Genomic DNA, 26,967 nt, shown 5'->3' on the forward strand with positions numbered 1-26,967 from the left:
TCACAATTATCACTTCATTATTGTGTATCTTATTTTTTTCCCCCCAGTCATAAACATTTGCAATGGCAGTTACAATTAACCCCATTATCACAATGAATAGTTTTTTGATAAAAACCTTTTTTGTCAACATTGTGTTGGGTGTAATACATTGTTGCTTATCCATTGTTCACTATCAATGGGCCTGATAAAGTAGTCACTACAGGTGTGATCAAGCCTTACATCAAAGTTGCCTGAAGCTGAATGGAAAGTGCTATTCCCTGACCAGTTACTCAGAAAATCCTCTGACTGTCTAATTTACATCAATTCATTTACCAGTGATGACCCAAAACAAACACATTCTACACATTTACAAACTACCTGTTAAAAGTGTTATTGCAACCATGGTGTTCTGTTGTTACTGAAACGTATACATCTAATAACCTGACAATGATCCACATCATATCGGTAGACAAATAATGTGTTATGCAGCAAAACACAACTTTCCTTTTTTTAGGATGCAAACCAGTAATATGAATCACTGTTGATCCATCCGGTTTTGATCTAATGAGATCGCTGTAGGATCTTCTACGGCCTAGAATCTAGGCCTTTCCCAGTCATGAAGGACAGAAAGCTGCATCACTGACGACCACTACTGTATTGGGGTCAGATATAGTGTTAGTTGCACGCAAGGGGCCTAGTAGGACAGGTTGCAGCCGTTCTCACTCAGTGGAGGCATGCACGAAGCTAGACCCCTCTTGGTTCTCATTAGCTTAGACTGAACTCATGTTAGGGTTAGGGGTTATATTTCATGTCAGAATCTCCTATATCACTTTGCCAAACATGTTATACCCCTGAGGTTGTAAATAAACCCTTTTTAAGCTAATATAACTTGTATCATTATCACAGGGTTCTGAAACCCATAGCCGAATGGCTTCGGAGTCTAGACTGATCATTTCATATCGAGCAGATATTTACAACTATTTAAACATGTCAATCAATCCTGAAACATTCAAACTACAAACATTTAACCAGTTAAAGATCATGAATAAATGACAGTGAACTACATAAAAAATATTGTATTAAAAACAATTAATACCAAAGTCAAGAGTTGGCTATAACATGAGTACAAACAAAGTGAGTGTGAGTGTAAGCGTGTGAGTGTGTGTATTATGGTGCAGTGGACAGGGAATGTGTGTGTCACCTCTGGTCCGGACCCTGTCCAGCCCCACACAAATCAGGACTCCAGTATTACAAGGACTATACATTTGTAATGGATCTTATTATGCAATAGTTACCGGTAAAGTTCTAAATTCCCAATGTAAACCATACACTAATTCCATAACAACTGTTAGCAACAGTATTGTAACACAGTCAGCAAATAAATGCTAGAATATGGACCATAGCACAACATATTTACATAAAATAACATCAATGTCAAAACTGATGAGGAAATTACACTGAACAAAAATATAAACGTAACATGCAACAATTTCAAAGATTTTACTGAGTTACAGTTCATATAAGGAAATCAGTCAATTTACATAAATAAATTAGGCCCTAATCAATGGATTTCACATGAATGGGAATATAGATATGCATCTGTTGGTCACAGATACCTTTAAAAAAAAGTAGGGGCGTGGATCAGAAAACCAGTCAGTATCTGGTGTGACCCCCATTTGCCTCATGCAGCGCGACATCTCCTTCGCATAGAGTTGATCAGACTGTTGATTGTGGATGTTGTTCCACTCCTCTTCAATGGCTGTGCTAGGGAGGTCAAAGACCTGGTCGTATGGAGCCAGGACAACAACCTCTCCCTCAACGTGCTCAAGACAAAGGAGATGATTGTGGACTACAGGAAAAGGAGGACCGAGCACGCCCCCATTCTCATCGACAGGGGCTGTAGTGGAGCAGGTTGAGAGCTTGGTCCAAACACACCAAGACAGTCGTGAAGAGGGCATAACAAAGCCTATTCCCCCTCAGGAGACTGAAAAGATTTGGCATGGGTCCTCAGATCCTAAAAAAGTTATACAGCTGCAACATCGAGGGCATCCTGACTGGTTGCATCACTGCCTGTTATGGCAACTGCTCGGCCTCCATCCGCAAGGCACTACAGAGGGTAGTGCATACATCACTGGGGCCAAGCTTTCTGCCATCCAGGACCTCTATACAAGGCGGTATAAAAATTGTAGACTGTTCTCTCTGCTACATCACGGCAAGCAGTACCGGAGCGCCAAGTCTAGGTCCAAAAGGCTTCTTAACAGCTTCTATCCCCAAGACATAAGACCGCTGCTACTACTCTCTGTTTATTATCTATGCATAGTCACTTTAACTCTACCTACATGTACATATTACCTCAATTACCTCAACTAACCGATGCCCCTGCTAATTGACTCTGTACTGGTATCCCGTTTATAGCCTCACTATTGTTACTGTTTATAGCCTCGCTACTGCTCTTTAATTATGTTACTTTTATTTTTTACTTATCTATTTTTTACTTTACACTTATTTTTCTTAAAACCGCATTGTTGGTTAAGGCTTTGTAAGTAAACATTTCACTGTAAGGTCTACACCTGTTGTATTTGGCACATGTGACAATTTGATTTGATTTGAATTGCAGGATATTGGCGGGAACTGGAACACGCTGTCGTACACGTCGATCCAGAGCATCCCAAACATGCTCAATGAGAGACATGTTTGGTAAGTATGTAGGCCATGGAAGAACTTCCAGGAATTGTGTACGGATCCTTGCAACATGGGGCCGTTCATTATCATGCTGAAATTTGATGCTGGCGGATGAATGGCACAATTCAAATTGCCATTGATAAAATGCAATTGTGTTCATTGTCCGTAGCTTATGCCTGCCCATACCATAATCCCACCGCCATCATGGGGCACTCTGTTCATAACGTTGACATTAGCAAACCACTCGCCATACACGCTGTCTGCCATCTGCCCGTTACAGTTGAAACCGGGATTCATTCATGAAGAGCACATTTCTCCAACGTGCCAGTGGCCATCGAAGGTGAGCTTTTGCCCACTGAAGTTGGTTTTGATGCCGAACTGCAGTTACCCCCGGTGAGGACGACGAGCACGCAGATTAGCTTCCCTGAGACAGTTTCTGTCACGTTCCTGACCTGTTTTCCTTTGTCTTGTATTTATTTTAGTTGGTCAGTGCGTGAGTTGGGTGTGTTTGTCTATGGTTGATTTTCTATGTTGGGATTTTTGTGTTCGGCCTGGTATGATTCTCAATCAGAGGCAGCTGTCAATCGTTGTCCCTGATTGAGAATCATACTTAGGCAGCCTGGGTTTCACGTGTGTTTTGTGGGTGTTTGTTTCCGTGTTTGTGTTTTTCACCACACGGTACTGTATCTGTTTTCTGCACTTCGTTTATTTGTTTTGTATTTTCAGTGTTCAGTTTTTCCGTTATAATAAATCATTCATCATGAACACTAACCACTCCGCGTATTGGTCCGATCCTTCTCGCCTCTCCTCGTCCGAGGAGGAGGAATATGACAACTACCGTTACAGTTTCTGACAGTTTGTGCAGAAATTCTTCAGTTGTGCAAATAAATAAGCTTTTTGTGGATATGGGAAATATTTTATTTCAGCTCATGAAACATGGGACCAACACTTTACATGTTGCGTTTATATTTTAGTTCAGTATAGTTCATAACTGGAATACAATATAATAATATAATCTAACTCAAATTATACCTTTTCCATAAAAATACCTTGGGAAAACAGGAATAATATCTAACTCAAACAATACCATTTCAAACAGTCATTCCTTAACCACTTTCATCCTCTGGGTCACTGTCCACCACCTCTACATCAGTCCTGACCATACCACCCCCAGCCAACATTGTAAATGCTTGCTGGAAGTTCAATCTGTTCTGCATTTTATTTGGGAGCAGCACAGAGGCACCCATGTGAAAGCGTGTTGGCTCGGCCTCACACTGCCCAAGAGAAGCAAGGGCCTCTTCAAAAAGCCCCAGCTCTCTCTGGCAATAAAAAAGGCCATTGTGTAGGTGTGCCTCTCCTCAGCTGCCCTAAGGCACATGTTGTGTAGCATCACTACACGCTGCTTGGCCCGTAGCAGACTGTCTCCCAAGCACCCGATTTGTCCAACTTATCAACTCTAAAATGTAAATAAAACACTATAAAGAGTAAACAAAAATAAAAAATAAAGACTGTCTCCCAAGCTGTTGGACACCTGGGACCAGACTGGATGGTCTTGCTGGAGAACATCCACATACTCCAGTCTTTTTGAGGTTCCTTCCATTGTCGGCGTCGATCTGGTGTTTTATTCTCTGCTATTTCCGCTTGACATTTCTGGAGAGCCGCACAGCAATGGTTTATCCATCTAAAAACATTTGAAAATAATGTGTTTGATCGAAATCTTTCATATACAGTTGTACCAACACAGTGGGACAAATATGATGGAGACAGCATCCTAAAAAAGTGATTTGCATTTCAAGCAGAGTGGTCAGCTGTGATTGTTGTTTACCCAATCCAAAAACAGTCCATTATAAATCGCAATCTGGGTCAGGTGGGCATGATTTGAAAGCTTGATATATTGCCAACAGGACTAGCTATGTTATAAAATAGGATCTTACAGTGTCAGGCTTTCACAATGCAATCCAGGGAAACAGCATTTTGGTGAGCATCGAAAGGAGTCATGAGTGGCAGGTGCGTGTGCCACGGCGAATTTCCTTCACAATAAACAAACATAGGTTCATTTTGTTCAGAACCACCCAGGGTGTGATGCCGTGTCATCTTCTAACTATACATCAAACAAAGTTAGTGATCATAAATGTTGACACTGTAAATGTGAAGTGCAATTTTGGACTCACGGGTGTTTGGCATGCTTGTATGACGTCAAAGTGATATTTATTATATCCTCCACGTCTTATCTTTCAAAATACATCGAGTCATTTTCATTTCAAGCATTTCCCCCACTCAGACAACAAGAAATGTGCAAAAGTTGCCTAATTACCGGGAGGGATGGGGGGGAACTGCTTGTCGCGTGCAGTGCTCAAGTTCAGAACGACTGTCAGTCAAAACCCATACAGAGCTGTGAATCGCAGAGCCTGAGCTCTGACGTCATGTATAGCATGTTACTGTATAGCCACGTTAGAATTTAGGCTCTTATTAGCGCCCAAATCTGCTATTTTCAACCCGTATACGGGTACGAGTGTAAAGGGTTACTAGGCAGTGGAGGGGGCACTTAAGTTTCTGGGATATGTAGTGGAAAATGGCAGGTGATAGCAGGAGGTGGTGATCAGAGTATAAAGCAACAGGGAGTAGCTATGCAGATCCAGGAGATGGTGGGACCAGGACACAGCGCACAGTAGGCTATAGGAGCGTGTCTGTCATGAATGGCAGGGCTAAGCCAGACAGAAAGGGGTGTCTATAGATTGGGATAAAACCTTAGGTCAGAGATGTAGCAACTACTTGCTGTGCGAGAGTTTCCACGTATCAGGGACAACATCCTCTTGTCTGTGAGGGTCTCCTCTATCTGACGGGTTCAAACCTCTACGTCCGACAGTGTGCTGCCTATGACATCTTCAACTGATTGAATTGGCAGAAAGGGATCATTACATATAAACAAAAGATATGAGCAAAACACATGGAATCTAACCTGGAATGCTGCCTAGCAGCACCATCAACTCCTCCTTTGCCTCGGTTTCCTCCTTCAGGACGTTCTGCCGACAGAGTTGTGTTTCCAGTGCTGAAACATGAAGGGGAACATACATTTCATAGATTGTTTCAAATACATTGCCGTTGTATTCTGTGCAAAATGATGGGATATCAACACAATCCTGAAAAATGGACCCTCTCAATACTTAACTGATTTCCAGTTATAAATTCCTACCTTGCCCTGACCCTGGCTTAGTAATAGAGGAGGGAATCAATGAGGGTGTCAACACGATGAGCTGGTGTCATCTCTTTTGTGATCTTCCCAAACTTTTGTAGGCAAGACCACAAACTTAATTTGTTCTCCGTCAGCAAGCCTGCTACCAGTCACATATCTGGTACCATCTGTGACCTGAAATGTAAAGTACAATCAGAAACCATAATGAGCATTACAATGGGTGATGTTTAATTAAGGAAATAGGACAGATTACAGCTAGCTGTTTATGAATACCGTCAGGGCAACGGTTTGCAACTATACAAAGAAGCAGTGTATAACAGAAGAAATTATCAATCATTTTTTTGTTGTTGTAATTATCTGCCAGTCACCATCGTAAGCATAATCATGAAAGGCTGGCACTGTCCACCATCAGATTGGGACTGTTTTTGTAAATGTCAAAAGAAAAATTGTAAAGAGCATTTCTTTCATGCATTTTTGTGTAAAACATTACTTCAAAGTGGGTATGGAGAAATCCATATCAAGCCATTCATAAAACCGTGTCAAGCAATTCATGAATGTCACTACAGGGTGGTTAAATATTCAATACATGATCTAATGTATCATTATAGCTAACATACAGTGCGCTCCAAAAGTATTGGGACAGTGACACTTTTTGTTGTTGTTTTGGCTCTGTACTCCAGCACTTTGGATTTGAAATGATACAATGACTGTGAGGTTAAAGTGCAGAGTGTCAGCTTTAATTTGAGGGTATTTTGATCCATATCGGGTGAACTGTTTAGAAATTACAGTTACTTTATGTACATAGTCCCCGAATTTTAGGAGACCAAAAGTATTGGAACAAATTCACCTATATGTGTATTACCATTCACTGTATCACAAATTAGCTTACTGAGACTTTGTACAATGACTGTACACAGTGGCGATTTTAGCATATAAATCTTGGTGGGGCAGACACCCAAAACATTTTTTAGGTGCATGCCAGCAAAGGCCACGACACAACACAACACCAAACAATACATTAATTGCACTATAACGGTGACAAACGGTGCCCACAATCAGTTAGGGCCTACATAAAGCTATCCCAACAGCAGAGCTTTCTTTTCAGCACCATGGAGTGAATCCTTACCACTGCTACACCTGGTATCAGCAGAGCCTTGTCTGGCAGCGAAACAGTTCATTCAGCCTCATTTACTGCCTTTAAAAAAAACATAGCTGATATGGCTGACTTTGCTTAAACAAATGTGGTTTCTACTGACAATTGAGATGGCATAAGGGAACGATGAGCGGATAAGAGGTATTCCGTAATTTCGATTAAGACATTAATGAGCGAGCTAAGACGAACGTAGTCAATATAACTATGTGTTCAGCACTTTTGAAATGTACAGTGACAGAATGCAGAACATTCCCTGTACACCAAGTCAGAATCGTAGGATAAATAAAGAGGGCATATAAGCAGACAATGAAAGCTCTTACAATATTAGATGATGACATTGCTCAAAAAACAGGTTATAGGCTACATGTGCACCACCGAGTCAGAAACAGTAACATTAGGCGAAATTAAGAGGTGAAAATAGACCAAATTATTAGGATGAGACACATGGGCTACTAACAGCTTACAACACAAAATACACTTAGTATTACTTTCTTAGCTACTGTATACATATCTCCCTGGCGTATTACATCATTTATGCAGCAGCATATAAGACATTTTTGGACTCACCTTGTTGTGATGTGCTCACTTGAACAGGGTGGCGCAGCGATTCTTCGTGGGCAAATGTTTTACAATTTTACAAAGATTTACAATTCCGAGTTGGATGACCTTTCAAAAACGTATTTTCCCAGTCTGAACTCATTTATTCCCGACTTCCCAGTTGCAATGCTTGCAGTTATCAACTGTCACGATTACTTCTAAACCACTCATTGTTGAATTTTTGATTTCCTACTTGTTGTAAAATGTTTATGGCCGATGAGCACCGATACGTTTTATTTGTCATTTATCTTCATTACTTCTCTTTGTATGACAAGGATTAAAAAGGATTTGCCAGTAGATTGTGGACTTGATTCATGATGATGACTGCTAGCTAAGATTTTCAAAGTAAGATGTTGGCATGATCAGTCCAATCAAAGCTACTGCACATATAATGTGATTTAATGTCATTTTATCTATGGCCAATGACCTTGAGCCTTCTTGTTAAGGGCATTACTAATATAACTATATGGCAGGACCCAGAGGGCTAGAATTTTCGATGTCTACCCTTACTATGGACTGGTGACGTAGTTTCCCCATGAGTGACCGAACACTGAGCCAATCACGGCACAACGCTCCTATTTTCTGCTGGCTTGCCCCACGACCACAGAAAGCACTGAGCTAGGCTGAAACACCTGCATTACTCAAGAAAACAAAAAAGAGACCATGTTTGTATGTGGCTTTATTAACTCAATTATATATATTTTTTTTTACATTGTTTGCAAACTGATATGTGACTCGTATTAATGCCAAAATAACATGCAAAACAAGCAACCACCCCCCCCCAAAAAAAGTATTTTATTTTTTATTATATATTTTTTTGCTCTGCCCCACCTGCCCTGAATGACGAGTCGCCACTGACTCTACAAAACATTAGGAACACCTGCTCTTGTCATTCCATCGACTGACCAGGTGAATCCAGGTGAAAGCTATGATCCCTTATTGATGTCACTTGTTAAATCCACTTCAATCTGTGTCGATGAAAGGGAGGAGACAGGTTAATAAGGACGTGAGGAGTATGCAATTGAGATTCTCTGTTTATTCCATCTGAGGTGAGTGGCGCCAACTTCCTGACAGTCTCTCGTTCAAACTGCCAATGTTTGAACTCCTCAAAGGAATCATTTGTGAGCTTCCTGTAGAGCTCAACTGTCTGGAGAATGAACAACTACTCCTCATAGAAAACACTGAAATGTATGGTTTGATTTCCAATTTAAAATAAAACTGCTTTCCAGCAAGGTCATCCCCAGCCAAGACACCCCACACTCCATCTGCAGGGCTGCAAACTGGCGCAGGAGGTCCACTGAAATTGCAGTTTGCGGCTGATGGGAGGTGGCAGGCCAGAGTCTGTGGCGGATCAGGGTGACAGGTTTCAGCTCACGACTCGGGTAATATCTCTGGACCCGAATGCTGAACCCTGACGTTACGCACCTCTGCAAATGGCAACAAACATGGCTGCGATTACGGCTGTCAATGGTTAGAATGGTGCTTGTATTCCTTCAGAGCTCCGAGCACTCCAAGATGTTCCTCAGATAAATCCGACATGACGTGAACGTGGCATTAGTTTCCAATTTTGACATAAGGCCTACTTCTAAAGCCAGGCGGACACTACAAATGTTTTGCCCGATCTATGGCTCTCGATCAGCTCTTGGCGTATTTTTCCAAGTCGGAGGAAATCGGAGCAAACCCGGAGTAAAATGTAACGCCGCAGCTCGTACAGTGTAAGAACATACCGATATGAGGTTGATGGCTCTCACGGGCACTTGTGGTGTCCCGATCATTTTCAAACAGGTTGAATATAGTCAGGCCCAGGTTGCAGCTCACAGCTGCAGAACTGCAGCCCCCCTAATCTAGTACACCTGATTCTAATAATTAGCTGGTTGATAAGCTGAATCGGCTTAGTTACAACTGGGGTTGGAGCGAAGACCTACAGAAGGGTATCTCTCCAGGAAAAGGGTTGGAGAGCCCTTTTACTGTTACTGAGTGGACTATAGAGTACCACAGTATGAGTCATAATACCCATAAAACCCAGAGGTCAAACAGGGAAATGGTTCCAATAATAGTTTTTCCACCATTCATTTTTCCCATAGATTTTAGAAACACTTAAAATAAGGGCTGTTTCATGTAGGGTTACCCTAACGTGACGTTTTGATAACTGTGTAAATCTCTCTAGGACAAGCTGACTTTTATCAATATATTTGCATGTATTTAACCCCCAAAAATGAAACGCTAATTAGCTGCTAATGTGGCTATCATAAAGAACTACAAATGCCATGATGATCTGGTGCGAGACTGCCGAACCGAGGAATAGGTAAGAATCGCTGGATTAACTATCTAATGTTAACTAAATCTATTAATTAATAATTAGGCTACATTTCTTTATGTTGACATGGATGAAAGCTGAGGAGGGTATTCCTGTCCGTAGGTTTCCTATAGAGAACAGTAGAGAGGGATGTTTTGTCCTTAATAACCATCACATCAAGAAAACTATGACCTATCACAAATCAGTTAACGGTGAAGTGAAGGTGTTCAGTCATAGAGTTAAGATAAGCATGGAATTCCAAAAGTTCTTCCTGGGTGCCTGTATAGATCACGAAAAGGTCATCCAAATATCTCAGAATTAGGAGAATATTGGAGAGAAAAGGGTTAAGTTCTGGATTCAGCATCACCTGTTTTTCAAACATTAATAGATATAGGTTAACATAATAAGGAGCCATAGTGCTCCCCATCGCTGTCCTTTTGGTCTGGAGGAAGAAGTCTCCTCTGAAGAGAAAATAGTTGGAGGTTAGTACCAGTTACGCCAAGTCCACAATACAATTGATGCTGGGTAGAGCATTAGGGGGACTTTCATTGAGGTAGAAATTGAGGGCCTCTAGACCGCCCTGTTGGGGATGTTGGTATATAGACTGGTAACATCAAAAGTACACAGAATAGAATTTTCAGGTATATGGTCCACAGATTTAAAAACATTTATAAAATCAATCGAGTCTCTAGTATACGTGGGGAGGGAGATCACCCAGGGTTTCACAAAATGGTCTACAAAGGTAGAGATATTCTCTGTCAGAGATCCATTACTACTCACAATGGGCCTGCCTGGTATAGGTGGTGTCATGCTCTTGTGAATTTTGGGTGGAGCGTATATGACAGGTGTGGTTGGGAAAGCAACTTTAATCTAGTCATATTCTGTCTTTGTAATATCCCCTTCATTCAAAAGTGTTGACAATATATCATGGATCAGAGACTTGAATTGATTAGTAGGGTACTTTGGGAGTCATCATCACTAAGTTGTCTCAGAATGTCCTTTTCATAGTCTGCTTCTTTTAGTATCACTGTTGCACCTCCTTTGTCGGCAGGTTTTATAATGATACCGGAGTCATTTTTCAGTTCCATAAGAGATTATTTCTCTGCTTTGAACATATTGTGGAATACCTTGTATTCTTGTTTCTTAGCCAGGAGATTATGTACATCTTTCTCAACTAGGCGGCAATATGTTTCAAGAGAGGGATTTATTTTGGGTGGTAAAAAATGTGCTTTTCCTCTTGAAATATGTATTTTCCCTTGTCATGTCCTCAGGGCGAGAGTCAAGTTCATTGTCATGGAGGTTATCAATTGGAAAAACATTAGCACTGTTTTCAGTTCCTGTCTGGTTACTAATATTGTTCAATAGATTAACATTGGCAGGTGCGTAGGGAGCAACCCCATTACCAAAAAATGTAGTCAATCTCAAACCACGCAAAACAAAATTGAAAGTCTGTAACTGTATCAAAGTCATTGGCCTGTGATGTTGGGACAAATTATAGTGCCTTACCTAGGGCAGATGAACATGTATCAGGTATAGACCTGTTGGACAGGTTTATTACCATGTCTTGCTCCGTGTGTGGGGCAGGGACTTTGGGTGTTGTCTTACATAGTGAAACCCTGTAGAAGCCTAAAGACACAGATCAGTGAACACCGCAGCAATATACGGACAGGTGAGACAAAAAATCCGGTTGATGCTAATTTTGTACAAGCTGGACATCCTATTAGTTCTCTGAGATACATTGGAATACAAAGGGTCAAGATGTCACGCAGGGGAGGGGACATTGAGAGGAAACTTCTTCAACGGGAATCTTTCTGGATCCACAGGATGAACTCTTGGCCTTAAAAAGGAGTTTGACTTGAAACCGTTTTTATAGTCTCAATTGTGTTTAAAAAAAAATCCTAATTGAATATTGTATGTGTATGTATATTACTATAAAAAATGATCACATTCTCTGTGTACGATCATATATTTTGATACATTGAATGTTAATATTGTGAAACTATGTTATAAATTTTTTACCTCCTGTTTCAGGAAGTGATGTCACTGAGTACTGCCCATATAAATAGGACCTTCCACCCTGGGATATGGATGCCTGATGAAGACCTAAGGGTCGAAACGTTGTAAATAAATATCACCTGAGAGCATGAGCAGCAATGTGCAGCGTTTTCCTTTCTGTTTTCCAGGAGTGTACGTACTATCACACCTCTGGTCAGGTCTCCGTAAACCAGCGTAGCTTGTTTTCTTCTAAAAGATGACATCTGTAAAGAAAAACAAGACAATGACAACTAAGTTTGATTTATTCTAAATGCAGATATAATATTAATGACATTTAAATGATCTGATACACAGGACAGTTATCCATCATCATCATCATGACTAGTGTAGGTACATTGCTTAAACTCTCAAATGTTTTCTTATAGGGAATCTGTTATGGGTAGGAAGTTGTGCTTCGCATAGACACAAGAAGTCTGAAATGGCTTCAGAAACAGGTGATGACATCTTTGGCCTTCACGTATGGGTTGGAATATACATATATATATATATATATATAATAGCGATAGATAAACAATATACAGTTGAAGTCGGAGTTCACATACACTTAGGTTGGAGTCATTAAAACTCGTTTTTCAACCACTCCACAAATTTCTTGTTAACAAACTCTAGTTTTGGCAAGTCGGTTAGGACATCTACTTTGTGCATGACACAAGTAATTTTTCCAACAATTGTTTACAGACAGATTATTTCACTTATAATTCACTGTATCACAATTCCAGTGGGTCAGAAGTTTACATACACTAAGTTGACTGTGCCTTTAAATAGCTTGGAAATTCCAGAAAACGATGTCATGGCTTTAAAAGCTTCTGATAGGCTTATTGACATCATTTGAGTCAATTGGAGGTGTACCCGTGGATGTATTTCAAGGCCTACCTTCAAACTCAGTGCCTCTTTGCTTGACATCATAGGAAAATCAAAAGAAATCAGCCAAGACCTCAGAATTTTTTTTGTAGACCTCCACAAGTCTGGTTCATCCTTGGGAGCAATTTCCAAATGCCTGAAGGTAACACGTTCATCTGTACAAACAATAGTACACAAGTTTAAACACCATGGGACCACACAGCCGTCATACCGCTCAGGAAGGAGACGCGTTCTGTTTCCTAGAGATGAACGTACTGTGGTGTGAAAAGTGCAAATCAATCCCAGAACAACAGTAAAGGACCTTGTGAAGATGCTGGAGGAAACAGGTACAAAAGTATCTATATCCACAGTAAAACGAGTCCTATATCGACATAACCTGAAAGGCCGCTCAGCAAGGAAGAAGCCACTGCTTCAAAACTGCCATAAAATAGCCAGACTACGGTTTGCAACTGCACATGGAGACAAAGATCGTACTTTTTGGAAAAATATCCTCTGGTCTGATGAAACAAAAATAGAACTGTTTGGCCATAATGACCATTGTTATGTTTGGAGGAAGAGGGGGGAGGCTTGCAAGCCGAAGAACACCATCCCAACCGTGAAGCATGGGGGTGGCAGCATCATGTTGTGGGGGTGCTTTGCTGCAGGAGGGACTGGTGCACTTCACAAAATAGATGGCATCATGAGGGTGGAAAATTATGTGGATATATTGAAGCAACATCTCAAGACATCAGTCAGGAAGTTAAAGCTTGGTCGCAAATGGGTCTTCCAAATGGACAATGACCCCAAGTATATTTCCAAAGTTGTGGCAAAATGGCTTAAGGACAACAAAGTCAAGGTATTGGAGTGGCCATCACAAAGCACTGACCTCAATCCATTAGAACATTTGTGGGAAGAACTGAAAAAGCATGTGTGAGCAAGGAGGCCTACAAACCTGACTCAGTTACAACAGCTCTGTCAGGAGGAAGGCTACCCAAAACATTTGACCCAAGTTAAACAATTTAAAGGCAATGCTACCAAATACTAATTGAGTGTATGTAAACTTCTGACCCAGTGGGAATGTGATGAAAGAAATAAAAGCTGAAATAAATCATTCTCTCTACTATTATTCTGACATTTCACATTCTTAAAATGAAGTGGTGATCCTAACTGACCTAAAACAGGGAATTTTTACTGGGATTAAATGTCAGGAATTGTGAAAAACTGAGATTAAATGTATTTGGCTAACACCTTGCCCAAATCGCGTGCGCCATCGTGCGCTATCGTGCATAAATGTATTTTGCCCCCCCCACACCAAACGCGATCACGACACGCAGGTTAAAATATCAAAACAAACTCTGAACCAATGACATTAATTTGGGGACAGGTCGAAAAGCATTAAACATGTGTGGTAATTTAGCTAGTTAGCTTGCACTTGCTAGCTAACGTTAATTTGTCCTATTTAGCTAGCTTGCTGTTGATAGCTAATTTGTCCTGGGATATAAACATTGAGTTGTTATTTTACCTGAAATGCACAAGGATCTCTACTCCGACAATTAATCCACACATAAAACGGCCAACCGAATCGTTTCTAGTCATCTCTCCTCCTTCCAGGCTTTTTAATCGTTTAAATTATATGGTGATCGCATCTAAACTTTCATTGTATTACCACGACTACCGGCAAAACAGTTCGTCTTTCTATCACCCACGTGGGTATAACCAATGAGGAGATGGCACGTGGGTACCTGCTTCTATAAACCAATGAGGAGATGGCACATGAGTACCTGCTTCTATAAACCAACGAGGAGATGGGAGAGGCAGGACTTGCAGTGCGATCTGCGTCAGAAATAGGAATGAGTTCTATTTTAGCCCTTGGCGTCGCAGACGCTCGTTGGCTCGCGCGAGCAGTGTGGGTGCAATAATTGAATAACATGGATTTCTAAATTTATTTTGCGACGCTCGCGCACGCGACGTGTCCGGTCTGGTCAGCATGTAAGGTGTATGTAAACTTCCGACTTCAACTGTATATATCTGTTCCTTTCATCCCAACTGTCATTTAATTTCATTGGTGTAAACAAGAGATAGGGGGATTTCCCACCATAATGCGGATACCAGTCATTTTATTTCAGATTAATTAAAACAAGTGATCAAGAGCACACTTCAGGTTTAAGGACATAAGCTTCATCCTGTCATGGATTTAAAAGTATAGAAATGGTGTAAGCATTGGCTAGAGTGCGTTTAAATCCATGGGCAAAAGTGTACTAGTGCACACTTTGGGATAAGTATGGAGAATTAAGATGCAACCAGAGAATGGAGACGCAGTCAGAGAAAGATAAATGAGATGCTGCCAAACACCCAAAAAAGGAAATGACACGATGCCAAAAATATTGACTTCATGGACTGACTTGTTCTGTATGGGATGACCTGAAGAGCTACTTTGAGGCAAGCTGACTGTGTTGATGCTTTGCCTCCAGTCATTGTTGACGTCCCTATAGAGGTCTCCACAGACTCAGCTGGGGCTTTCCCACCAAGACCCAATATGCATAAACACATTTTTTTCATTTAGAGACCCGTTCCAAACGGATCCGAGGACAACTTGACCCGTTCCATATAGACAGACCTGGTCGGATCCGAGAGAGGGAAGCAGCAGAAAAATCATTGTTTAAGCTAATTTATCAAACTGAGATGATACAGCGTGAGAGGAGGAAGAGAGATATGATGCTCTAGCAGGCGGTGGGTTGTACTGTGAGTGAGTGACACAGGGGACAGGGGGGAGCAGGGAGGAGGAGGGGGAAAGGGGATGAACAGGCAGGAGGGAGAGACAGCAAACAACCAAGCCAACTCGCGCTATAATAGACTGTCTGCAATAGCTAGGTTATTTATCATCAAATATGATAACATAGTACCTGTCTTGACTGCATCAAACCAGGAATTAGTAAGCATTAGCTAATTAGGGTAATTGAGGCTACACTGCACGCGCTTTCTCATCCTACAGTTACAAAGAACAACTCCATTGAAATATTAAGTAGCAGCCTACCTGTTAGCTCTTGGTCGTTGTAGCCTATTCTTCTCCTTGAACTTTTAATTCCGTCATTTTAATTCCATCTTCCATTGATTAGATATCTCCTAACTTTTGCCACACACGGAGGCTCTATGGCCGTAGCATATTGCCACTTTTGCTGATTTATGATTGGCCAACAACAACAAGCTACCTCTTGTGAAAAGCAAGAGCAGCAGCATAAATTATAAAATTTATCTCCCTCTCTCTACTGCAGCAGTCGCGTTAGGATCTGTACCGGCCCTTCCGGTCAAGTCAGTGAAAAGTACACATACCCATGACAATCATATCAGATCTGACCCAGACCCGTAACATTATTTAGAATTCTGGATCTGGACCCACTCAGGTCTTGGGTACAGGTGGATCTGTGAAGAGCTCTAGTCCCTAACCTTAACCCTTACCTAACCGGATAGTACGGACCTTGTAACTTAACCCGCAGCCATGCCAAATTGGCTTCTTCGTAGGACATGCGCAAGCAGATTGTCGTGTTTCGCTTAAAGCGGCAATCAGCTATTCATACAATAACAAAGCTACACCCCTATTTTATTTATTTTTTTAAACTAAGGGATGGGGCTGGAAAACTGTAACCACTCTCAAATTTATAGACAGAGCTATGGATGCAAGGACTGACCATCCATGCCATCAACATGATAGTTATAACCATGTTTGGGGGTAAATAGTGTTTGTTTACATTTACTTTGTTTACAAACATTGGCGTAAAACAAGCTTATATTTTGGGTTCTGATGGGGTAGGCCTACGACAGCTCATGAGGCATTTCTAAGTTATTCTTCAAGAATCAGTGGGTGCATATTCAATTATGTCATAAAAAATGTATGTAGAAACTGCAGATTGCCCCTTTAACAGGTTGTGCCAGGAAAGTCGGTGTATGTTATACCTGCCACCTGCTGTTGGAGGGCAGAGGGGATATCTGGGTGTTCCGTCTGCAAGTCATCTTCCAACATCTCACAATGAATGAGACCGCAATTTCATTCGCAAAGGATTTCTTGGCTGGTGGAATCTCCGCTGCCATCTCCGAAACTGCGGTTGCTCCCATCGAGAGAGTCAAGCTTCTCCTTCAGGTAGCTATGGTTCCGTAGTAGCTTTGAGACACAACATCGGGAGTATGTGTATTGGTTGGGCTCCCTGAGCTGTGCATCGTTATGGCGACGGAAAATAACCCTACCACAATATAGCCGGATCACAAAAAAACGTTTAATCTCTAGGAACTCTACTTACCAGATGTAAAGTTTAATGTGTCCCTCACTATCAATTAAATGTCTGAATGCCAACTTTTGTCCCAACTGCACCATACTCCTGCTTTGGGGAAAGTGGTAGGAAGTCTCGCATGACGGTCTCGCTTTGGGCACCAGGTCGCTAACCCCCCCTGTAAACTGCACATTAACTCACCTTTCAGATCGCGAAGTGAGCTCCCATGAAGCTATTAACACTTAATTAATGTGCAAATCAGTTCAAGTCGTACACTGGCTCCTCTGGCTGCCATGTTTTATTTTATTTTCCCTTGTCTTAAAGTATGCTATTAGTCCTATTGTAATTAATTAATCCCTTCCCCTACCTTCCTTCCTCCACGGCATAGGCATAGCGCAGTAATACACCAGTACACTTGTGGTGGAATATAATGCAGGACAGGTGAATAATGTTGAACTCACACATACCAAAAGGGATTTACAACAATTAATTAAACGAACAGCCTGTGGAAAAAAACAACCTGCCAATATTCTAAGATTATAATATGAAAAAGTCGTTTTTTGTGGAACAAGTGTGTCATGGACTTGTTAATTTGATACGCCCACATGGCAGATATAGAATGAAATACATGAGTATAGGCTAACATCAACACATAAACAATCAAATACAATTTAGTTGAGGAAACAGAAGCATGAATCCAGGCTGTATCACATCCGGCCGTGATTGGGAGTTCCATAGGGCTGCGCACAATTGTCCCAGCGTCGTCCGGGTTTGGCCTGGGTAGGCCGTCATTGTGAATAAGAATTTGTTCTTAACTGACTTGCCTAGTTAAATAAAGGTTCCATTTAAAAAAAAAAGTTCAATCATGTATTTAAAAAAAAAAAAGTAAAGTACATATGAGAGGGGGGCAGTCTTGTCAGAAGTGGGGTAGCTGTAGATAATGTAATGAACAGTGGGATCATGGAGGACATCAGGTGCATCCAGGTCTGGGGAAGGGATATGGTACGCGTCTCAGAGCATGGCAGAAACCCTAGATCCTGAAGAACAATAGCAGAATAAAAAAAGGGAAAGATATAGGGGCATAGAAGGATGCAGAAAGAAAACACACAGGTTACAGGTAGACCCTAGACCCACTCCAATTCGTATACTGCCCCAACAGATGCACAGATGACGCAATCTCAATCGCACTCCACACTGCCCTTTCCCGTCTGGAGAAAAGGAACACCTATGTGAGAATGCTGTTCATTGACTACAGCTCAGCGTTCAACACCATAGTGCCCACAAAGCTCATCACTGGGATTAAACACCTCCCTCTGCAACTGGATCCTGGACTTCCTGACGGACTTCCTGACCCCAGGTGGTAAGTGTAGGCAACAACACATCTGCCACGCTGATCGTCAACACTGGGGCACCTCAGGGGTGCGTGCTTAGTCCCCTCCTGTACTCCCTGTTCACCCACGACCTCATCCTCAAGACAAAGGAGCTTATCGTTGACTACAGGAAAAGGAAGGCCGAACAGGCCCCCGTTAACATTGATGTGGCTGTAGTGGAGCGGGTCGAGAGTTTCATGTTCATGTCACCAACAAGCTATCATGGTCCAAACACACCAAGACACTTGTGAAGAAGGCACAACAACACCTTTTCCCCCTCAGGAGACTGAAAAGATTTGGCATGGGTCCCCAGATGCTCAAAAAGTTCTACAGCTTCACCATCAAGAGCATCCTGACCGGTTGCATCACCGCCTGGTATGGCAACTGCTCGGCATCCGACTGTAAGGCGCTACAGAGGGTTCATCACTGGGGCCAAGCTTCCTGCCATCCAGGCCCTATATACTAGGCAGTGTCAGAGGAAGGCCCCAAAAAATTTCAAAGACTCCAGTCAACTAGGTCATAGACTGTTCTCTCTGCTACCGCACAGCAAGCGGTACCGGAGGGCCAAGTCTAGGTCCGAAAGGCTCCTTAACAGCTTCTACCCCCAAGCCATAAGACTGCTGAACAATTAATCAAATGGCCACCCAGACTTTTTACATTGACACCCCCCACTTTGTTTTTACACTGCTGCTACTCGCTGTTTATTATCTATACATTGTCATATTACCACTACCTACATGTACAAATTACCTCGACTAATCTGTACCCCGCACATTGGTTCGGTACCGGTACACCCTGTATATAGCCCCATTATTGTTATTTTAATGTGTTAATTTGTATGACATTTTTTACTTTAGTTTATTTAGTAAATATTTTCTTAACTCTTTCTTGAACTGCATTGTTGGTTAAAGGCTTGGAAGTAAGCATTTCATGGTAAGGTTGTTCGGCACATGTGAATTTTTTTATTTTATTTGATCCAGGCAAGTTGAATTGTCCCCATATTGCACCTATCCAATCTACTCAGGTCTACACAAGTGTATATGGTGTAAGGGCTAGGGTTGATTTGGGATTCAGGGATAAGCTCTTTCTCAATTAGTCTTTCTTCGATTCCTTACGTCCTCTTCACCTCTAAATGTTTTGTAGTAGTTTTTACCCCTTTTTCTCCACAATTTCGTGATATCCAATTGGTAGTTACAGTCTTGTCCCATCACTGCAACTCTGGTACAGACTCGGGAGAGAATGCCAATAGTGTGCAAAGCTGTCATCAAGGCAAAGGGTGGCTATTTGAAGAATGTCAAATATAAAATATTAGGTTACTTTTTTGGTTACTACATGATTCCATATGTGTTATTTCATAGTTTTGATGTCTTCACTATTATTCTACAATGTAGAAAATAGTAAAAGTAAAGAAAAACCCTTGAATGAGTAGGTGTTCTAAAACTTTTGACCGGTTGTGTAAACTATAAAGGCATCACTATAACCATGTTACTACATATAAAGGGCTGAAACTAAAGCACCACTAGGTGGAAGTATTAACACATTAATGCCTAGGGCATTATGAAGGATTGAATGGATGGAATATGACTAATTCCTATAAGGACCCCGGAAAGAGTGGGACCTAACACAATTTCCAACGTAACGTGCTCCGGCGCCATCTTAGGCTTGACCAACTAATAATTACTAACTCTCTTGACAGGCCAAATGCCCTGAAAAGGCACATTAACGAGCTATAATACTCGGTATGCATACACAAATATAATACAGATTGTAAGAGCACTCTTCTAACCAAAATAACTGGTATGACTGCGACCCGTCATCCAATAATAAATGAATACCACAGATGGGCTGCACATGTTACAAACCCACTGCAGTAATAACGTTTACTAAAGGAATGATTCGTCACACCAAGAGTGAGAACAGCTCGAGAGCGGCAATCTTTCGTAAAAACCCACGTGTGACGTACTTACCGACTTGTGTCTGGGACTGTTTTGCTACGCTTTTACCATGTCGGAGGGTAAATCCGTGGTCAGTGGACGGTTCTGAAAATAAATGAGTTGTTTGCATCATCAAGCGGTGTGCAGGAAATAATTAAATCCAATTGTTAGATGCTACAGTGGATCTTCCTTTAAAAGTTACAAGCTTATGCCGCGACCATTAGTGGTAGATGGTGGCATTCTGTCATTACACCACACTATCACAAGGGGGAGTTAGAACGCTGATCTTTCGGTAGTCTCAACTGTGGCACAAATTGATTATCTTTTCATAAATTAAAGGAGGCGTTTTCAGTCTGAGAGTCTCTCTTCTCTGGCAATATCAGGCAACAACAAAATAAGAGAGGCCTTGGGTAAATATGGGGGAATTACACTTGACATGTGGACTGACGGTTTTCGAAAAATAGGCACGGTGGGCTTTTGGTTTCTCTCCCTCTAAAAACAGAAATAAATAATTCTAAATAACAAACTGGCTTTATTTAAAAATTAGTAAGAATGTTTCATCCCATGTTCAAGAATGGCCTTTTTCCCTTTATTCAGATTACAACCGCTCACTTTCGGTTATTTTTTAAATAAGCCTTAGAAAGTTGGTTGCAATTTCGGTTTAATCCACCAGAAAATACAGAACAAATAATACAATAAACATTGTGGTTAAACTCAAATATACTAATTGATAAAAAAAAACTGTATCAATTGTAACCTTTATCAATTGGAAGGGGGAAAGGTAAGGAACTTGTCTGTCGGCCCTGCATTAAAGACCAAAATTGGTTAAAGAAAATTGTGATAAATAAAAATATATATACCAGTTTGAGTTATGGACCAAAAAATTGATAGCTATGCCATATAGATTTAAAAATAGTTGGGAAGAGATTTTCGATGTACCGATTTCATGGCACATGATTTATGAATCGACACGCAATTTTCCGATCCTCCTGAGAGCCCTAATCTGCTCACTTAAATGAATCGAGATCCTGGTCATGGTGCTACTGTATGTTGTTACAGCATAATCAAAGTGACGACAATCAGCGATCTGCTGTATACTTATGGCCTATTATAATCTGGAGTCACACCTTTTCAGTACTCCTCACCCTGCCCCAAACTCCACCCTTAAAACAGTTACCATTAAAAAACTAGCTGTTTATTTCAAAAAATGGCGACCAAAGACCCAAAGAGCCAGTGCAAGAGGCGTCACTACAGTCCCTGGTTCGAATCCAGGCTGTATCACATCCGGCCGTGATTGGGAGTCCCATAGGCGGCGCACAATTAGCCCAGTGTCGTCCGGGTTTGGCCGGAGTAGGCCGTCATTGTAAATAAGAATTTGTTCTTAACTGACTTGCCTAGTTAAATAAAGGTTAAATAAATAAAATAAATAAGAGAACAGACGAAATGGACATAGTTTTCATCAAGGCAGCTTCTTTCTATGGTGCTAACCGTTCCAGGGTTAGGACTGTAACCACCAGAGGACTTTAAAACAATGTTTCCATGACATATTGCAGGCCTAAAACCTAAGGGTTTAACCTTTTGAATTATTGATTATATTGAAGATAATGAGTTCAGAGAGCCGATCTGTTATCCAACGATTATTATTATTATTATTATTAACCCTGCATTATAATTATATAAAAGCCCCTTAGATGTTAGATAACATGTTTTCAAACACTTGTTTTTCACAAGGGCTATTAGCAGCACGCAAAGTTCTTTGTTTGTCAGACTAATCATTGGGTCGAAACTACAGAACAGTACAAAACGAGAGAACACACATGGTTAATGTTCTGGATAAAAATAAATAAATATATATATATATATGAACTCAGCAAAAAAAGAAACGTCCTCACTGTCAACTGTGTTTATTTTCAGCAAACTTAACATTTGTAAATATTTGTATGAAAATAACAAAATTCAACAACTGAGACATAAACTGAACAAGTTCCACAGACATGTGACCTACAGAAATGGATTAATGTGTCCCTGAACAAAGGGGGAGTCAAAATCAAAAGTAACAGTCAGTATCTGGTGTGGCCACCAGCTGCAATAAGTACTGTAGTGCACCTCCTCCTCATGGATTGCACCAGATTTGCCAGTTCTTGCTGTGAGATGTTACCCCACTCTTCCACCAAGGCACCTGCAAGTTTCCGGACATTTCTGGGGGCAATGGCCCTAGCCCTCACCCTCCGATCCAACAGGTCCCAGACGTGCTCAATGGGATTGAGATCCGGGCTCTTCGCTGGCCATCACAGAACACTGACATTCCTGTCTTGCAGGAAATCACGCACAGAACGAGCAGTATTGCTGGTGGCATTGTCATGCTGGAGGGTCATGTCAGGATGAGCCTGCAGGAAGGGTACCACATGAGGGAGGAGGATGTCTTCCCTGTAACGCACAGCGTTGAGATTGCCTGCAATGACAACAAGCTCAGTCCGATGATGCTGTGACACACCGCCCCAGACTATGATGGACCCTCCACCTCCAAATCGATCCCGCTCCAGAGTACAGGCCTCGATGTAACTCTCAATCCTTCGAAGATAAACGCGAATCCGACCATCACCCCTGGTGAGACAAAACCGCGACTCGTCAGTGAACAGCACTTTTTGCCAGTCCTGTCTGGTCCAGCGACGGTGGGTTTGTGCCCATAGGCGACGTTGTTGCCGGTGATGTCTGGTTAGGACCTACCTTACAACAGGCCTACAAGCCCTCAGTCCAGCCTCTCTCAGCGTATTGCGGACAGTCTGAGCACTGATGGAGGGATTGTGCGTTCCTGTGTAACTCGGGCAGTTGTTGTTGCCATCCTGTACCTGTCCCGCAGGTGATGTACCGATCCTGTGCAGGTGTTGTTACACGTGGTCTGCCACTGCGAGGACGATCAGCTGTCCGTCTTATCTCCCTGTAGCGCTGTCTTAGGCGTCTCACAGTACGGACATTGCAATTTATTGCCCTGGCCACATCTGCAGTCCTCATGCCTCCTTGCAGCATGCCTAAGGCACGTTCACGCAGATGAGCAGGGGCCCTGGGCCTCTTTCTTTTGGTGTTTTTCAGAGTCTGTAGAAAGGCCTCTTTAGTGTCCTAAGTTTTCATAACGGTGACCTTAATTGCCTAACGTCTGTAAGCTGTTAGTGTCTTAACAACCGTTCCACAGGTGCATGTTCATTCATTGTTTATGGTTCGTTGAACAAGCATGGGAAACAGGGTTTAAACCCTTTACAATGAAGATCTGTGAAGTTATTTAGATTTTTACGAATTATCTTTGAAAGACAGGGTCCTGAAAAAGGGACGTTTATTTTTTTAGCTGAGTTTAGTTACATTAGAAGTGTCCATCTAAGAAGGCTCAAGGTCACAGATGGCCACAGATAAAATTACGTCAAATCATATTATATCTACAGATTGGACAAAAATCTTGGCTAGCTAAAATAAAAATCTCGATAATCTACTGGCAAATCCTTTTTAATCCGTGTCATATGAAGAGAAATAATGAAGAGAAATTATAGATAAAACATATTGGTGCTCATTGGACATAAACGTTACACAACAAGTTGGAAATCGAAAATTCAACAATGAGTGGTTTGGAAGGAATCAGTGGCTAACTGCAAGCGTTGTAAAGCAATCACTAGCCGGTGGAGTGGGTGTGTGGTCCCAATTATTGTTTTAACACAGAACCTAAACCGGCTGCACACGTGCGACATCATGCATAAATGTATTTTGTCCCCCTACACCAAACGCGATCACGACACGCAGGTTAAAATATCAAAACAAACACTGAACCAATTACATTAATTTGGGGACAGGTTGAAAAGCATGAAACATTTATAGCAATTTGGCTAGTTAACTTGCTGTTGCTAGCTAATTTGTCCTGAGATATAAACGTTAGGTCGTTATTTTACCTGAAACGCACAAGGTCCTCTACTCCGACAATTAATCCACTTATAAAACGGTCAACCGAATCGTTTCTAGTCATCTCTCCTCCTTTCAGGCTTTTTCAACTTTGAATTTATATGGTGATTGGCATCTAAACTTTCATAGTATTACCACGACAACCGGCAACACAGTTCGTCTTTCAATCACCCACGTGGGTATAGCCAATGAGGAGATGGCACGTGGGTACCTGCTTCTATAAACCAATGAGGAGATGGGAGAGGCAGGACTTGCAGCGCGATCTGCGTCAGAAATAGGAATTACTTCTATTTTAGCCCTTGGCAACGTAGACGCGCGCGAGCAGTGTGGGTGCAATAATTGAATAACATAAATTTATTTTGCAATGCTCACGCACGCGGTGCAAGCGGTGTAGTCAGGGTATAAGTTTAAGAGTCTCTTTTCCAAGCTTAAAATTATAAATATTCAACATTCCACCAAGTCAGAACAGTAGGCGAAATTAAGTGGGAAAAGTAGACCAAAATATTAGGGTGAGGCACATGGGCTACTAACATCTTACTACACAACATACACTTAGTATTACTTTCTTAGCAGTATACATATCTCTCTGGCATATTACATAATTTATGCAGCAGCATACAAGAAATTTATGGACTCACCTTTTTGTGCTGTGTTCACTTGAACAGCAATGTGGCGCGGCGGTCCTTCGAGGGCAAATTTTGTCATCAAAGTCTGGCATTCCCTGGATTTATGGTGCTTTCAACACAACTGACGTCATTCAACCTTGTTTTTTTACAAGGTTGAATGACGTCAGTGATCTTCAGGTTGTAGCTCTAGAAAGAGGCAAGAGTTCCCAACTTACAATTCCGAGTTGGATGACCGTTCAAAACACATTTTCCCAGTCAGAGCTTGTTTCTTCCTGAGTTTCCAGTTGTCTAGAATTCACGTAAGTCAAATTTCCCAGTTCTGAGTTAAAAGTTGTTTTGAGCATGGCAAAAATCCTGCTGGATTGATTGCATGGCATATGCAACCTGTTTCAGAGAAATGTATTCATCGAATATTGTAAGAGCTTTCATTGTCTGCTTATATGCCCCCTTTATTTATCCTACGGTTCTGACTTGGTGTACAGCGAGAACACTGTAAGAATGGCCCATGTTCTGAATTCTGTCACTGTACATTTCAAAAGTGCTGAACAAATAGTTATATTGACTATGTCCTTCCTAGCTCGCTCATTAATATCTTAATTTACGTATTGCCTCTTATCCGCTTGTCGTCCCCTTGTGCCATAGTTTGTAAATCTCAATCGTCAGTAGAAACCACATTTGTTTAAGAAAGTCAGCCATGTTAGCTATGTTTTTTTTAAAGGCAGTAAATGAGGCTGAATTAACTGTTTCGCTGCCAGACAAGGCTCCGCTGATAGCCAGGTGTAGCAGTGGTAAGGTGTTGGGACAGCTTTATGTAGGCCCTAACAGTTTGTGGGCTCCGTTTATCACTATTATAGTGCAATTAATGTATTGTTTAGTGTTGTGTTGTGTAGTGGCTTTGCTGGCATGTATCCCCCACCCCCCCAAAAAAATGGTATGGCCCATAAAGATAGACATGCTAAAATCGCCACTGATGCCATTGCAGACTACAGTAGCCTACCATTTGATACAATAAAAAATTGAAAATGACTATATCACTGGAGTCATTGCAAATCTATTTGTGCCAATTGTCTAGCCTACCTGGAGCTGGCAAATATATTTAATAAATAGCTTATAACGTCAGTTTGTTGTTGTAGCCTTGTGTTATAATGCAATTATTAATGGCCAAATTTTGTTAATTAAATTGGAAATGATCAATTGTGAACATGGTCACAGCCCTATTGCAAATGTACAGTGCATTCGGAAAGTATTCAGACCCCTTTATTTTTCCACATTTTGTTATGTTACAGCCTTATTATAAAATTGATTCAATAGTTTTTTCCCCCATCAATCTACAATACACAGACTACCCCATAATGACAAAGCAAAAACAGGTTTTTAGAATGTTTTCAAATGTGTGTGTGTGTATATATACAGTATATATATATATATATATATATATATAGACAGAAGTATACATTTACATAAGTAATCAGACCCTTTACTTTGTTTTTCCCCCTCATCAATCTACACACAATACCCCATAATGACAAACCAAAAACAGTTTTTTATTTACTTTTTGTAAATGTATTCAAAATAAAAAACTGAAATATCACATTTACATAAGTATTCAGACCCTTTACTCAGTACTTTGTTGAAGCACCTTTGGCAGCGATTACAGCCTCGAGTCTTCTTGGGTATGACGCTACAAGCTTGGCACACCTGTATTTGGGGAGTTTCTCCCATTCTTCTGTGCAGATCCTTTCAAGCTCTGTCAGGTTGGATGGGGAGTGTCTCTGCTCTATTTTCAGGTCTCACTAGAGATGTTCAATCAGGTTCTGGCTGGGCCACTCAAGGACATTCAGAGACTTGTCCCGAAGCCACTCCTGCGTTGTCTTGGCTGTGTGCTTACATTCGTTATCCTGTTGGAAGGTGAAACTTCAACCCAGTCTGAGGTCCTGAGTGCTCTGGAGCAGGTTTTCATCAAGGATCTCTCTGTACTTTGCTCCGTTCATCTTTCCCTCGATCCTGACTAGTTTCCCAGTCCCCGCCACTTAAAAAC

The 26,967-nt window shown here is 41.4% G+C and overlaps 1 protein-coding gene and 2 long non-coding RNA genes across 4 annotated transcripts in view; 1 reads left to right on the top strand and 2 right to left on the bottom strand.

The window, feature by feature from the left end:
* Positions 1 to 3,555: 3,555 nt before the first annotated feature.
* LOC139536968 (uncharacterized) lies at positions 3,556 to 16,316 on the bottom strand. Of its 2 annotated transcripts, XR_011667436.1 has the most exons (5): positions 15,830 to 16,309; positions 12,036 to 12,158; positions 5,855 to 6,028; positions 5,621 to 5,710; positions 3,556 to 4,342 (listed from the first exon to the last, which is right to left on the bottom strand). It is a non-coding gene; the product is annotated as an uncharacterized lncRNA (long non-coding RNA). The 2 variants fall into 2 exon arrangements; XR_011667437.1 differs by having other exon boundaries at positions 5,855 to 12,158; positions 15,830 to 16,316.
* A 429-nt stretch (positions 16,317 to 16,745) lies between these two features.
* The window catches only part of LOC139536966 (ADP/ATP translocase 2-like), a 25,704-nt gene continuing 15,482 nt past the window's right edge, over positions 16,746 to 26,967 (top strand). The window contains exon 1 of the mRNA XM_071337736.1: positions 16,746 to 16,930. Coding sequence (XP_071193837.1) covers positions 16,820 to 16,930 — 111 coding nt within the window. The 5' untranslated portion in view covers positions 16,746 to 16,819. The remainder of the gene's footprint in view (positions 16,931 to 26,967) is intronic.
* On the bottom strand, positions 16,852 to 24,546 carry LOC139536969 (uncharacterized). The gene is made up of 3 exons (XR_011667438.1): positions 24,294 to 24,546; positions 20,395 to 20,466; positions 16,852 to 18,094 (listed from the first exon to the last, which is right to left on the bottom strand). It is a non-coding gene; the product is annotated as an uncharacterized lncRNA (long non-coding RNA).

The sequence above is a fragment of the Salvelinus alpinus genome, chromosome 13 (genome assembly GCF_045679555.1).
Source record: "Salvelinus alpinus chromosome 13, SLU_Salpinus.1, whole genome shotgun sequence".
NCBI lineage: Eukaryota > Metazoa > Chordata > Actinopteri > Salmoniformes > Salmonidae > Salvelinus > Salvelinus alpinus.